The 14,834-nt window shown below is 41.7% G+C and overlaps 1 protein-coding gene across 1 annotated transcript; it reads left to right on the forward strand.

Annotated features, from left to right (window-relative positions):
- Positions 1–293: 293 nt before the first annotated feature.
- On the forward strand, positions 294–13,794 carry LOC115148819 (uncharacterized). The gene is made up of 10 exons (XM_029691073.1): positions 294–503; positions 3,816–3,962; positions 4,236–4,343; positions 5,471–5,876; positions 6,195–6,313; positions 6,597–6,744; positions 7,001–7,053; positions 7,207–7,304; positions 10,088–10,220; positions 10,439–13,794. The coding sequence occupies exons 1-10, from the start codon at positions 483–485 to the stop codon at positions 11,924–11,926; spliced, it is 2,721 nt and encodes a 906-aa protein (XP_029546933.1). The 5' UTR covers positions 294–482; the 3' UTR covers positions 11,927–13,794.
- Positions 13,795–14,834: the final 1,040 nt, after the last annotated feature.

The following is a 14,834-nucleotide window of genomic DNA, read 5'->3' on the forward strand; positions in this document are numbered from 1 at the left end:
TGGGCTAGTAGTTACAATGTTGCACTGCCGAATGTAACAACTATCACGTGTTTAACTTTGCTCTTCAGAATTTCCCACACCATACGGTGAATTTATCATGTACAATACGAGTCACGATTACTTAAAACTATCACCAAGTATTTGTCTCCACGCATGCTCCGTGGTTATAGCCTACCAAAGTATCAGCTCAACAATTTTGATATTACAATGTAACTAAACTTAATTGAAGGCCATTTTTAAACTCGAACAACAATGATTTCAGGATGATAAAAATGTCCTTACATGAAAAATATCCACTTTCATATGAACAATATGTTATAGCCTACTCTCGCAAACAGCTTTGGCCACACCTAGATCCTGTCCTATTTTCACAAAAAAAGAGAAACCTTTTCTTCTTGAGCATTTGTTTGTGTGCCGGTGAGTTCCCGGCTGTGTAACTTGATAGGGGGCTCTGAGAGGGAATAAGGGAATGTGTTACTGCAATGGAGCAGAATGCAATACAGGTAAAGCCGACACTCACTTTATATTATTTTGAAATAAATCGTGATTTTCCTATGCGCACGCATGCCACTTTTACCTGTTGATATCGAAAATAAACCGACTGTGTGTCGGTCTCATTTTGATATCAGTTTGCCCGTTTTCAAATCTGTAATTTTGTTTAGAATGTCGAATTGATTGTTATCCTATCAAGCTAAAAAGACTTTCGCAATTACAACTTTGCTGGATGAGTCACAACTTTCCAAGGGAGAAAATAGCTCGCTATGATATTTTGAAAGCCCCAAATTCCGCTGACATGATTATAGGATTTTATTGGTCAGGGTTTGCAATTTAATTCAACTTCAATATGTCTATATTTTCTTCTTGTTAATGATTGATTTCTTTGTGTGTCGTGTCGACTACTTACGTTCTCCCTCTCCCCCCACCCCCACATTTCCACATTAAAGACAATTTTATCTGACGATTCCGCAATATTAAGAAACTTTTATGCTTGTTTTTCAACCAAATCGATGGTATTGTAACTTAAAATCAAGTTTGGAGTAAGTCGAAAATTAATATTTTACATTTGCAGTGACGTGATATTAAAGATTAAAATTTAATCTAAGGAACAAGGTGGAGCAGTTTATTTATCGAACAAATGGCCAACATATGGGTATGAAAAATCCCTGACATTATGTATCGTGTTTATTTGGTATAGCTCAAAATGGAATGTTAATATTGTGAGGAAATCGCTGTACTTTACTTGAAATTGCGAGGATTATCTTGATTGTATAATACTAGGCCCACCAAAAACTTCTGTCGAATTGTAGGACTTCAGTAACAGTAGGCCTATATTGGTTTTAAAATTAATATCAGAAATGTTGAACATATATAGGCTATACTGCATTCATAATGATATTTAAGTTGTAGCGTATACAGTAATCATAGGTTTCTCAGTTATGGTGGGTATTATGTTCCTCCTGTTCCAATTATCTAATGTCTAAGGATATAGGCCTACTTTTCCACTTCGTATAATGTTGTAATATTGTGTAGACAATGTTTTGTATAATACGATATCCAAGGTCACACTGTTATTTTGCAGAAAGAACTCATTTTCTATTCGTTTCTCAATTTCTGGAACAGCTGTGCAGGCTATATCAAATTCCAACATGAGCATTAACGTAGCCTTTCTGTAGGTTCGTTTTTTCCCCCCTTAAATCCTTCTCAAAATTGAAAATCCAGTTTTATGTGGTTTAAGGATTTACTGTAAAATCAGCCTTGCCTCGTTTTCACCACTAGTTGGCTAAGTGATCAACGTGTGCACGCACAGCTCTGTTCCTGCTGCATTGGAAGGGGGGTAGCGGACGGGTTTGCCGACAATGGGCGGGTACAAAGGGTGCGAATTTTCCGCATTTAGGCAGCTAGGATATACCCTATAAGACCTACAGGGGTGTTAATTGATTTATTATATATTTTTAGATTAGGCCCTCAGAGTTTGTAAAGGTCTATATGAATTACAATAGCCTATTGCAACTCATTTCTTCATAGTTTTGATTCATCACAAAACAAGTGTTTTATGTTGGATATCCAATTGTATCCTTTTATTTTTATAACCCTTTCACGGCTTTGAAAATATGTATACAGTCACATCATACTATCTGTGAATAAGGATTGCCTACAAAATTGATGAATATTTTGGAATGGTTATTGGTGCATGGTGACGCTAGAGTAGAAAGCAGAGCGGGCTCTCTGTATTTGGCCTAATTCAGATGATTGAAAGCCATTGTAATTGAGTGAAAATGGCTGTCCTTTGTGGCCACTAGCAGCGAGGTTGCTCTCATATAGACAGCCATAGATTGAGCAGAACAACATATGCATGAACTAATGTTGATAAATGGGTTGGAATGCAGGCCTTTGCCAGGAACATTTGGTGGAATCTGAAAGTTTGTTTATGGCCCAAATGGATAATTGGTATCATGTGAAGGAGTGTTTCTGTGTGCGAGTTGTTTAACATTGAAATTGTACACATGGAAGGGATGACATCTGTATTTGTTTGAGTTTTGCAATTTAAATTAAACTTCCCGTGTCTAGATTACGGACATTTGTGATGGGCTCAATACTTAGTTGTACTATTAGCTTTTTAAAATGTATTATTTTTAAAATGTATTTAACTAGGCACGTCAGTTAAGAACAAATTGTTATTTACAATGAAGGCCTAGTTGTACTGGGTGATAACTCACGAAACTAGAACAAAATAAGACCATGATTTCTGGGATTTTTCACGAAATGTAATCCATATAAGGGTCCTTTGGATGAAGGATTATTGACATATATTTGACATTTGTATCTTCAAGCGAAATTGAAAAATTATTAATTGAAGTTGGAATATTTGTGACATTTTGGCCTTACCAAGGCCTCTAAGAGCGTATTAAACATAATACACACTACGGGCATTACAAAGTTCCAGAGTGAGATTTCAGATACTTTTAGAGTTAGGATCCAATTTGTAAGCATTACCTACCGAGTGAATGTGAAACTATATACAAAATGGTCGCCCTCTGCTGGTGATTTGCAGGATGTACAATCATCCAAGTATGATGGCTGTGATTGGTTACATTGCCTGTTCGACAATATAATCTTATCTTTTTATTTTAAAAAATAGCCAAATCATACTTTTTATTGTTTCAGTGTTTATATTCCTGAATTAATGTAAGAAAATAGTTTTTTAAATCAAAATACTACTCATATTACTGAGCAAGCGGTAAAGCTACAGAGGAAACAGAGGCTTAAAGGCAAAATGTCCCAAATGTTTAAACTTAAATTAATTATTCCTCAATTATGCATTAAAATTCAAATGTCAACAACCCTTCTTCCAAAGGACCCTTCTATTGATTACATTTTGTGAAAATACTAAAAATCATGGTCTTGTTTTGTGAGGAATCACCCTATTATTCAAGAGGTATATTTTTTTGTTTTAAGGAAGTTGATTTATATAGCAGTTGTCAGGAGCTTAGTATTTCAAATATTCTGAACTAAATTCTTAACAATTTGAATAAGATATGTGAAGCTTTTCAAGTCCTAGTCACATGATTATTGTTCCTAGTATAATTGCGGAATACATTACAAGTACACATGGTTTTGTTGTTTGTTAAACTAATCTTTAACAGAGTTGTATTCATACCATATTACAATTTATCTTAAATGGACTTCATGAAAATCAAATGGGGGAACAAGGCTCCATTTACATTATGGATCAAGGTTGATTCAGATCACATGCCCTGTCATTGAACAGACGGGAATGGTTGAATTACTCTGACCTCTCTCTCTCGCTCACACAGTGGTTAGGTGCTCCCTCCTGCCTGCGTGGCTCATTTGCCTTCTATAAGTCAGTGAGCTGTGGGGCCGGGTCCGCTGCTCAGGTCTGGAAACTGGGGGAGTTCTACTATGTCCGCTGTGGCCCTGAGGAACCTGTGGGCATTGCTGAGGTATGAATTCTAATAGCTCTGTTAGTCTGCACATGATACTTGCCATACCGGGGTGTATTCAGGGTGGTGACTGTGTAGAACGTTGCAGATGGAACCTCAATACCTGTTCTTCCCTAAGGATTTCTACCTGATTTTGAACGTTCTGTAACATTGCACCCTCATGAACAGGCCCCAGAGTTTTGGGATTAATTCCTCCTTGTGCCACTGTACTGATTACGTATTTATTGTAAGTCGCTCTGGATAAAAGCATCTTCTATGTATTTCTTATTTCAGGTGATGTTACTGTGGGAGGACCAGGCCCAGTGCCATCTGCTGGCCAGCTCCAGACTGTACTTCCTCCCTGAGGATACTCCCAAAGGCAGAACCAGAGAGCATGGAGAGGTGGGTGGGGGGCACCACCGAGCTTGATCGTTTTTCATAATGTAGAAGTGTTCTAAACTATAAAAATGTTAAAACTAGGTACCTTTTAAAGTCTACATTACTATAAACACTGAGTGTGGTTGTCATACTCAAAATTACCGGCCATATGTCATTGCTAGACTAGTATGTCATATATAGCAGAACTCATGAAAGGACATGCTGTTCTGTGCATTTCTTCGATAGTCAAATTTTGGCTTGGGTTGATGCAATAATGGATTGTGTGTGCCTGGCTTTTAGCCTACTTGTTTAACCACAAGTGTTTCACAATCTCAATTTACAAATGGTTGCCCAATAACTAACTATTAACAAGAATCATTAGATTGATGTCACTTTTCCCCTTCTTATTTGTGAAATGTTTTTAATCAACTTGCACAATTCATGTATAATAAATGCAGTCTTACTAAAGTCTGTTCTTCATACCAAACGTTTTAAAAGTGCATAGGTATGGCAAAGAGTAGTTCTATGAGATGTTATACTTGTATTTTTTTATTTATTCCATTCCATTTTTTTTTTTTTTTTGCTGGGATCATGAATCCCAGGTTTTCCAAAGTTTCCTATTTCACTATAGTGTTAATCATAGTGAAAAATAACATCTTTAGAGGGGAGTCATGGTAAAAAATACCTGTTCCAGTTTGTTGTTCATGTAGTCACCTATAGTTGGAGGTGGAATGTGAAAAATATGTGAGATAGGCCAGCTTGCTTCTATCAGTGGTGTAGGGTTGTCAGTGCCTGAGGCAGATCATTGTCACTAGTGTCAAACAGGTCTGGGAGGCGTAGGAGAGCTCTGCCTCCTCATGTGCCACAGGCCATTGGTACTCTGACTGGGGGGAACTTAATCTGGTCCTATGTGGTGAACTGTAAACCAACCACATTCTGTGTCCCCTAAAGAAATGGTTTAGGGTTAGTAGGGTTACTAATTTAGTAAAGCTCAAGGGAATTTCTTCACAGCAATGTGTTTTTGCATGGGATGTATTTCCTTGATTCTTGACATTTTTTTCTTTCTTGGTGGCTCTTTCTTTGAGGAGGGTATGCACAAATAAAGTAGTATGGCTTTAATGGGGATCTAAGTGTGTGTGTGTGTCCCTCAGGATGAGGTGTTGGCTGTCTCTAAGAAGATAGTGGTGCGGGTGGAGGATCTGGTGAGGTGGACCTGTCCGGAACCTCAAGGGTGGAAAGGAGGCAGCCAGAAGTCCAGCAGGAACAACGGTCATCACAAACCCACCACTATCATTACCAACGGAGCCCCAACGCCACTCAAAGAGAAGGCTAAGAGTGAGCGTCTAGGGGTCAAGGTGCTCAGCTACCCCCAGTACTGCCGCTTCCGCTCCCTGCAGAGGCGCATCCAGGACGAGGTAGGGTTGGGGCTCCAGAACCCCCATTTGCTGGCCCTGGGAGGGATCAAGGTGGCCCAACACAACACACAGGTCCTCTACTGCCGGGATACCTTCAACCACCCCACCCTGGACAGCAACACCAGTGTCTGGACACAGCTGGGTGAGCAGCAGGCTGAGGGAACTTGATCTCTCCATTCATGTAAATGTGGCCATTGGCTGAAGTGCTTATATTTTTTAACCCTAATTAGGCAATGGAATCTAAAATGTGTGGACAATAAATTGAAATGAATTAATGCAACCTTAAACTATTATATTAACTCATTTACTGTATGTTGTGGTCATCTTGTAGGGAACACAGCATGTGCTGAAATTATGGGATCCTAAAACAATGTTATTTTGTACTTAGTTCAATGTTTTTTGAAAGGCAAATGATTATCTTATTTTGAATTAGGATTAAATGTATATCTCTCATTCCAAGGATGCACCTCTCTTAGCTTGAAGGGGCGACCCCGCAAGAGGAGAGGCAGGCCAGAAGGCCAGAAAGCTGTGGAGCCACCAGCCCTCAACCAATCAGAGTCCTGGATAGAGAGAATGAAGGTACACTTTGTTTTGTTCTAGAAACTGTTGATATGGCTACATAACTTCATAACTTACTGTCAGATGTCTTATTATTCACCTCATATTCACTTAGAAATTACTTAATATCATAGTAATTACCTTTAGGTGTCTTTGTTATGAAATACATCACAATACAATATTTATGCCAAGTAGTTACTATTCTTAGATGTGAAAATTCCACATTTCCTAATAGACACAAACTGTAATGGGGCTGTACAGCATTACTAGATGTAGTATTGTTATAACATTATGTATCCTGTAGGAGAATGTGATGGGCAGTGTGGAGATGCACTGTGAGGAGGCCTGTCTCCCCCACTCTGATGAGCAGCTGTTCCTGGATCAACTCTACTGCTACATGGAGCGCTGCGGCTCACCCATCAGCAAGGTGCCCAACCTCGGCTTCAAGAAGAGTGAGTTGCTCACTGATGACTTCATCAACCAACATTAATACTCCTACCAAAGGTTTTGAATACAAAGGGTCCTTTGCTGTACTTTCAGTTTGATTTGATGAGTTTTCCCTACGGAACGAAATAAAATGTTCCCACCATGCAGTTCTGTCTTTGAACAAGCTGTATATCTGTCAGCGTTGTAAACCAGACCGTCAAGGCCACAGCTCCTAGGACCTATGGTATGCTTAAACACTCTTATCTGTCTCCGTGTCTACAGTTGACCTGTTTGTCATGTACTCTGTAGTCAAACGGCTGGGCGGCCATGAGAGGGTGAGTAGTGAAGGCCATCGTTCTGTATCATCCACATATCTTGTACAGTAGTGGTACGATTGCAAAATCTAAGCAAATTAGTTAGAAATGTTTATGGAAATAATTAACGGTCTAAAAACGACTTTTAAACCATTTACAATCTCTCTCCTGTAGGTGACGTCCCAGCGTCTGTGGAAGAAAGTGTATAATGAACTAGGAGGAAGCCCGGGCAGCACCAGCGCTGCCACCTGCACCCGGAGGCACTATGAGAGGTGAGGCAGGAACACTGCTGGTGCCCAGACCAGTTTACATTGTGCCCCACCTAAAGCATGCCTATTCTTCTTGTGACAAAAGGAAACCATGTTTATAACTACAGTGCACAATATAACCCAGGCTTCAGCTGTGAGAAATGCTGATTCAGGGTTCTGATATGATTTACTAAACAAATTCAATCTATACTATTTCTCTAGAATGATAGGCTAATGCAGGGGTCTCCAACCTTTTCTAGCATGAGAGCTACTTTTAAAAAATTAAACGTTGCGAGCTATTCTTTTTTTTTTTTTTCTAGCTTTCAAATGGGCACATTCTTCTCTTCTCCCCTGCAACTCTTCCCCGGGTCCTTAGTGTACAAGAGGAAGTAGTGCACTGTTTCCTGTCAATATACCTGGTAAAATAATGGTTAATAAACAACTCTATAAAATCTGTCATTTCTTTCCCAAGTTCTGTTTTATGTTTTCCCAAATCATGTTTTCTCAGTTGTATTTTTCCTGGTTTAGATTTGTTTGTCAAAATTACAATTGTTCATAGAGAAACAACAAAATTGGATGGCAATGCTTAAATCACATCAGAAGACACATTTTTTAAATGTATTTATTTTTTAGGTCTGGAAGGAAACAAACACATTGAGTTTTGAGTGTAATTCCCCTTTAATTACTGATCTGGCCCTTTAATTGCACATCTAGTGAATGAAAAATGTGGCGTCTAATCTGCCTGTCTAGTGATGGTTCTGTACTGCTGCTGATGATTTCATATCAAAGTTTGCAAATAAGATACAAATGATATACTTACTCATAATATACAGTGCATTCGGATATTAATCAGACCCCTTGACTTTTTCCCACATTTTGTTGTTACAGCCTTATTCTAAAATGCATAATTAAAAAAAAATCTCTTTTTATAAAATATCACATTTACGTACGTGTTCAGACCCTTTACTCAGTACTTTGTTGAAGCACCTTTGGCAGCAATTACAGCCTCAACTTCTTGGGTATGATGCTACAAGCTTGGCACACCTGTATTTGGGGAGTTTCTCCCGTTCTTCTCTGCAGATCCTCTCAAGCTCTGTCAGGTTGGATGGAGAGCATTGCTGCACAGCTATGTTCAGGTCTCTCCAGAGATGTTCGATCGGGTTCAAGTCCGGGCTCTGGCTGGGCCAGTCAAGGACATTCAGAGACTTGTCCCGGAGCCACTCCTGCATTGTCTTGGCTTTGTGCTTAGGGTTGTTGTCCTGTTGGGAAGTGAACCTTGGCCCCAGTCTGAGGTCCTGAGCGCTCTGGAGCAGGTTTTCATCAAGGATCTCTCTCTACTTTGCTCCGTTCATCTTTCCCTCTGCCCTGCCCCCAATCCCTGCCGCTAAAAAACATCCCCACAGCTTGATGCTGCCACCACCATGCTTCACCGTAGGGATGGTGCCAGGTTTCCTCCAGACGTGACGCTTGGCTTTCAGGCCAGAGTTCAATCTTGGTTTCATCAGACCAGAGAATCTTGGTATGTCCTTTAGGTGCCTTTAGGCAAACTCCAAGCGGGCTGTCATGTGCCTTTTACTGAGGAGTGGCTTCCGTCTGGCCACTCTACCATAAATGCCTGATTGGTGGAGTGTTGCAGAGATGGTTGTCATTCTGGAAGGTTCTCCCATCTCCCCAGAGGAACTCTTGAGCTCTGTCAGCGTGACCGTTGGGTCCTTGGTCACCTCCCTGACCAAGGCCCTTCTCCCCTGATTGCTCAGTTTGTCAGGCGGCCAGCTCTAGGAAGAGTCTTGGTGATTCCAAACTTCTTCCATTTAAGAATGGAGGCCACTGTTCTTGGGGGCATTAAATGCTGCAGAAATATTTTGGTACCCTTCCCCAGATCTGTGCCTGGACACAATCCTGTCTCGGAGCTCTATGGACAATTGCTTTGACCTCATGGCTTGGTTTTTACTTTACATGCACTGTCATCTGGGGGACCTTATATAGACAGGTGTGTGGCCATGATTTGGAAAGGCAATCAATGATGATCAATGGCAACAGGATGTGCCTGAGCTCAATTTCGAGTCTCATAGCGAAGGGTGTGAATACTTATGTAAATAAGGTATTTAAGTTCTTTTTTTTAAAATAAATTAGCTAAAATTTCTACAAATCTGTTTTTGCTTTGTCATTATGGGGTATTGTGTGTAGATTGAGGGGGGGAAAAAATGTATTCATAAAATTTTAGAAAAAGGCTGTAATGTAACAAAATGTGGAAAAAGTCAAGGGGTCTGAATACTTTCCGAAGGCACTGTACGTCTGCCAGGTAAGCCTATTTTGCAGTTAACATTTAATTTGAAGGTTTTGGGGAAAATATTTCTGTCAACCCACAAGATGGTTATCACATCAACTGGCTACACACGGAGTGACAGACAAACATGCTCACTACACAGACAGGGGCAATATTGTTGGAAGTTAATTAGCAGATATTGTGTTTAGGTTTGGCTTTTTAAGACAATAGTGGCTAACCAGGGGTGGGATAATGTAAATGTTGCGTTGATAGCAGCTGGGAGCTTGCAGGGGGGTGTCACCAGTCCCATACTTGCGAGATTTGTTTATGACCGATTGTGGTGGAACACGTGAAAATTGCTTTTACTTTCAGAATTGTTTGGCTAGTTACTCATTGGTGGGCTGACCTATTAAAGACTCCTAGGCTAATGGGATGTACAGTACCTGGTTGAAATCCACGGCATTTTAGGCTTTTCGGCATTGATGTTTCCTTACAAAACGTGTTTTTCATTTTGGAACTTTTGGTTTTGTGTTTCCCTCAGGCTGATGCTTCCCTATGAGGAGCACATAAATGGAAGAGGAGCAGAACTCAAACTCCCAGCATCCACTGGGCCTATCCGGGGCAGGGGGAGGAGACCGCTGGTGAAGAAGACTGCAACCCCCACCCCTCTTCCAGTAAGTGTCAGCTCATCTCTCATACCACATACAGTTCATTGTTGACTTGCTCAGTTCATGTCAGTCATTTGATATTTAATATGCTGTCATCGCTAGTTGTTTTGGCTTGACATGAATCTGATGTAAATGAATGTATTCTATTACATTATAGAGACTAACATGAGAATCATTCAGAACGTGTAACTGAATCCATCCTCATGTATGGCATCTCTCTCTAGACTATTTCTCCAGACGGTGTGGTGGTAGTGAAGAGGGGCAGGGGCAGACCTCCAGGCAAAAAGAACCAAGCCAAACTTCTAGCCTCCAAGGCCAGTCCAGTGGGCCTATCTCCCCCAGCCAAACCCAGCCTGGACCTGGGGTCCCAACCCCTGCAGGACCCCTCTCTCCAGTCCCTGTCTGTGTTCCAGGAGCTAAACCTGGCCAACATGCCACTAACCCCAGACCTGTCCCCAATGTCTGCCCCCTTCCTCCCCCTCCTGCCCAAAATGGAGAGGGAGGTAAAGGTGGCGAATGGGGATACTCTAGCACCATCACCCACTCTGTCTCCTGCAAATCTCCTGTCTGATCTCCCCAGGCTCCATGCAGGGGGCTCCCTAGGAGGGTTCAGGCCCTCTAAAGGTCTCTGTCCCCTGGATCTCTTTAGGAGCCGACTGGGCCTCAATAGCTTGGACAACCCTAGTCTAAACACCCAGGACCCTGCCTCCCACCAGCCCTCCAGCTTCCACCTCCAGGCCAAGGCAGGGAGCTCAGACACCCCCCTTTCCAATGGGGACCAGCCCCATCTGCAGTCTCACCACCAGTCCCACCACCAGTGCTTGGGGTGTGGGCTTGAAGAAGCAACCCAGGGGGGGGGCAGCAGCAGTACCAGCACCAGGGAGGGCCGTAGCAGCAGGCCTCCCCTGCCCCCTCTCCGGGTCCTACCCCTGGATCTGGACTGCAGCCTGCAGGTGCGCCAGCTGATGCATACACGGCTGGGCTTGGCCCAGCTTCACTCCTTCACCAAGCGGCTGTCGGAGGTCTTAGCCCAGGACCTGAATGGCAAGCCCTGTCTACCAATCACCCCTCCCCCAGAGCAGGCCCTACCGCTCAACCTCAGCAAGCGCTCCACCACCAGAAGATCTGCCTCTGATACTGGCTCCAGGATGGCTGCAGGGGATCAGGAAAACGGTGACACCACACTCCTCTTAGCTAAAAGGCATAGAATGGAGTCGTGCGAGGAGGCTGAGGACCTGAGCTCACCCAGCAGGGCCAGGGCTTTCCTCCTGGAGCTGCCTTGTCACACCACCAGCCCAGACATCAATTCTCCACCTCTCCAGCTCTGCCTCACCGAGTCTGGGGAGGGTTCTGGAGACACCCCTCTGGAGAACCAGGGCAGGACGTCTGACTCTGAGCCAGTAATCCAGGTGAAGGTGGAAAAGGACTGGAGGGAGAGCAGCTTTGTGGCGGTGGAGCCTGTGGAAGACTGCTCTGTAAGAACAGAACAGGAGAGGGTGGAGAAAGAGGGAGAAAATATAAAAATGTGGGAGAATGGGAAAGAAGAGAAGATGGAGGTTGAAATTGTTAAAATGGAGGATGGTATACAACAGCAATTGGAGGATGAAGAAAAGGCAGTAGTGGAGGGGAGTAAACTGGAGAGGGTAGAAGAAGAGTGTAAAACCATAAATATGGAGGATGCTGTATCAGAGAGGGGACTGAGGACTCCTTAGCCCACTCTACAAGTGGCTCTGTGGGCGAACAGGAGGATGAGGAGATGTAATGTTGAGGCTTCTGTTAAAGGGCTGCCCAGTTCTGTCCTGCCTCCAACCCAGGCCCAGCCAAGGTGCCTGAACACCTGCACACAACCCCAACAGCCTCATGACTAACACCGACAATCACTCCTCCACTCTACCTTATGTGAGAGAACTCTCAAACATACAAAGACTAATCCTGTGAACTCAGTAACGACACACACGCCTTTGAAAACACTGCCATTTGCCTTGATGACACTATTCAATTATCTAATTCTGTACATTGTATGATACTATGCATAATACAACTTTCGGGCTTCATCTAACTTGAATTATGTAGCTATATTAAAGCTTAACTTGTATTCTACGTTCGTAGAAAATACTATAGTTTTTTTTGTTCTTCTTACTGTTAAATTAAGTATATTACAAAACAATCAGTAGGTCAGAGATTTTTTTTATAACAATCCACTCCCATTCCTGGGCCCAGTTTTCCAAAAGCATCTTAAGGATAAGTTAATTGTTAGAACCATAGGATCAAGGATACAAAAAGATGTGCCTTAAATCTCTTGTGCTCTGATTTGTAGTCATTCAGAGTCACACAAATAGCAACAACCAGGAAAACATCTGTTTGTTTTCCAGTAGTGCCCTTCAGTCTTGCATTTACTTCCTGTTTGTTTCCAACGGCAGCATGATTTGCACTCCTACTGTACTGGTTCCCTTTCCTTCCTTTTACGCGGAAGTCACTTACAATATTTATTAATATTTTCCTCTCTGATGCCAATTTTAATGTATTTTAATGTCTGTCTAGTTTCAAAAAAAATATTCTGACACCACTGGCCTGGTTAACGTTAGATTTAGTCATTGTTGCCTTATTCCGAGTCAATTGACATCAGTAATTCTGTCAGACAGATATCTGAAATGCCATATTTTGTTTACGGTAAACTGGGGTGTGCCCAGACCAGATGTACAGTAGCAGGTGGATTTGATTGACTATCAGCACCAAAGGTGTTACTGTATGATTACCATAAAGAGAGTCAAGGTTCTCTTGGCTGTAGAATTTTACAAAAAATATAATTTTTCTAAAACCTACAAGTTTTCCTGTTGATATCCTTATTAAAAATTTGGTTAAACGATTACATCTGGTTTCGGCGCAACCTGTTTTTATATTGAGCGTTTATCCTCATTGCAGCCTAGTCTATTTCTTTGTTTAAAAATGTCAGCATACCATTGAGGTGAACGGTCCACATGCCGGCCATTGGCTGAGATGGCAAAATGTTCTAGTTGAGCTACACATCATTTTGGTGTGACAAGTTCTTCATTGAGTTGAATAGGTATTTAATGCTTTTACTTAAATAGTTTTTGTGTAGCTTTTGATATTATTTGAATTCTATAGAGTTTAAGATCAAATGTTTACATTCAATTATGCATGTAGAACAAAATCAACTTAATATAATTTTTGTTGCATGTTAAGTACTTTGAACCAACTTCTGGAATGGTTAAAATGGGAAAAAGTGTATCTTCATTCAACTTTAAAATATGGATGATTGCAGCATATGGAATTGATTTGCAGTCGACTCCGATCAACTTTCTTTTCCCCCCTTGTTTTATTTCTTGAACACCTGCTACAGAGTTAATGTCATGTAGTTATGTCTTTTATTTAAATCTGTATCAGTTGAGCTCATCTTGTTCATGGAAGAAATCTGTCTCAAGTATTCATTTCTCTGTGTATTAGAGTACGGCCAGTGCCGTGCCACATCTTGACTCCTGTACTCGATGACAATTTGATTTCTATGGTTGTTTCAACCATTTGTTTTAACACTGTATATTAAAGATGTTTTGCAGATTTTTGTAGGACTTTATAGACTGAGTATACAAAATATTAAGAACATCTCTTTCCATGACAGACTGACCAGTGAATCCAGGTGACAGCTATGATCCGTTTATTGTTAAATCCACTTCAATCAGTGTAGATGAAGGGGAGGAGACAGATTAAAGAAGGATTTTTTTATTTTTTTTAAGCCTTGAGACATGAATTGTGTATATGTGGCATTCAGGGCGAATGGACAAAATATTTAAGTGCCTTTGAATGGGGTATGGTAGTAGGTGCCAGGCATACCGGTTTGTGTCGAACGGCAATGCTGCTGGGTTTTTCACACTCAACAGTTTTCCGTGTGTATCAAGAATGGTCCACCACTCAACGGACATCTAGCCTGGATGTGGGAAGCATTGGCGTCAACATGGGCCAGCATCCCTGTGGAACGCCTTCGACACCTTGTAGAGTCCATGCCCAGATGAATTGAGGATGTTCGGAGAGCAAAATGCCAACACAATATTAGGGAAGGTGTTCCTAGTGTTTGGTATACTCAGTGTACATCTTCAAGGAGCTGTTTTGCCAGACACAGTGACTAATCCTGGACTCCATTAAGCTTGGTTTTTAGTCCAGGAATAGGGTTAATCTGTGTCTGGGAAATCACCCCTTTTATTGTAGGAAAAGGTCTCTTTCTGTAATGCAAGAAGTATAGAGACCCACAGTTTCCTAAATTGACCACTAGATGGAGACCACAGGCCAGCACTGTCTGATGCGAGGCCTGACTGTTCTACAGTCCTGGAGGGACTGTAGAAGGATATTCTACACTACAGAAGTAACTGCTGAGTTTGCTACAATGCAAAAAATATCAGTGCCAATATATTAAATAATTGAACAGCCCAGAGATCTGGATTCACAAAGAATAGATTGGAATTTCAGTAGGCCTTGCACTTGGGTATGTGTCAAAATTGAGAAAGTGTTTTGGTAACCTCAAGGCATAGTGGTCTGGGGGTATCGCAAATAATTTCTTGAGACATTCCAGAGAAATGGATGATCTGTGTGTGTGGGGTGGGGTGGGGG

The sequence above is a fragment of the Salmo trutta genome, chromosome 15 (assembly GCF_901001165.1).
Source record: "Salmo trutta chromosome 15, fSalTru1.1, whole genome shotgun sequence".
NCBI classification, from domain to species: Eukaryota; Metazoa; Chordata; class Actinopteri; order Salmoniformes; family Salmonidae; genus Salmo; species Salmo trutta.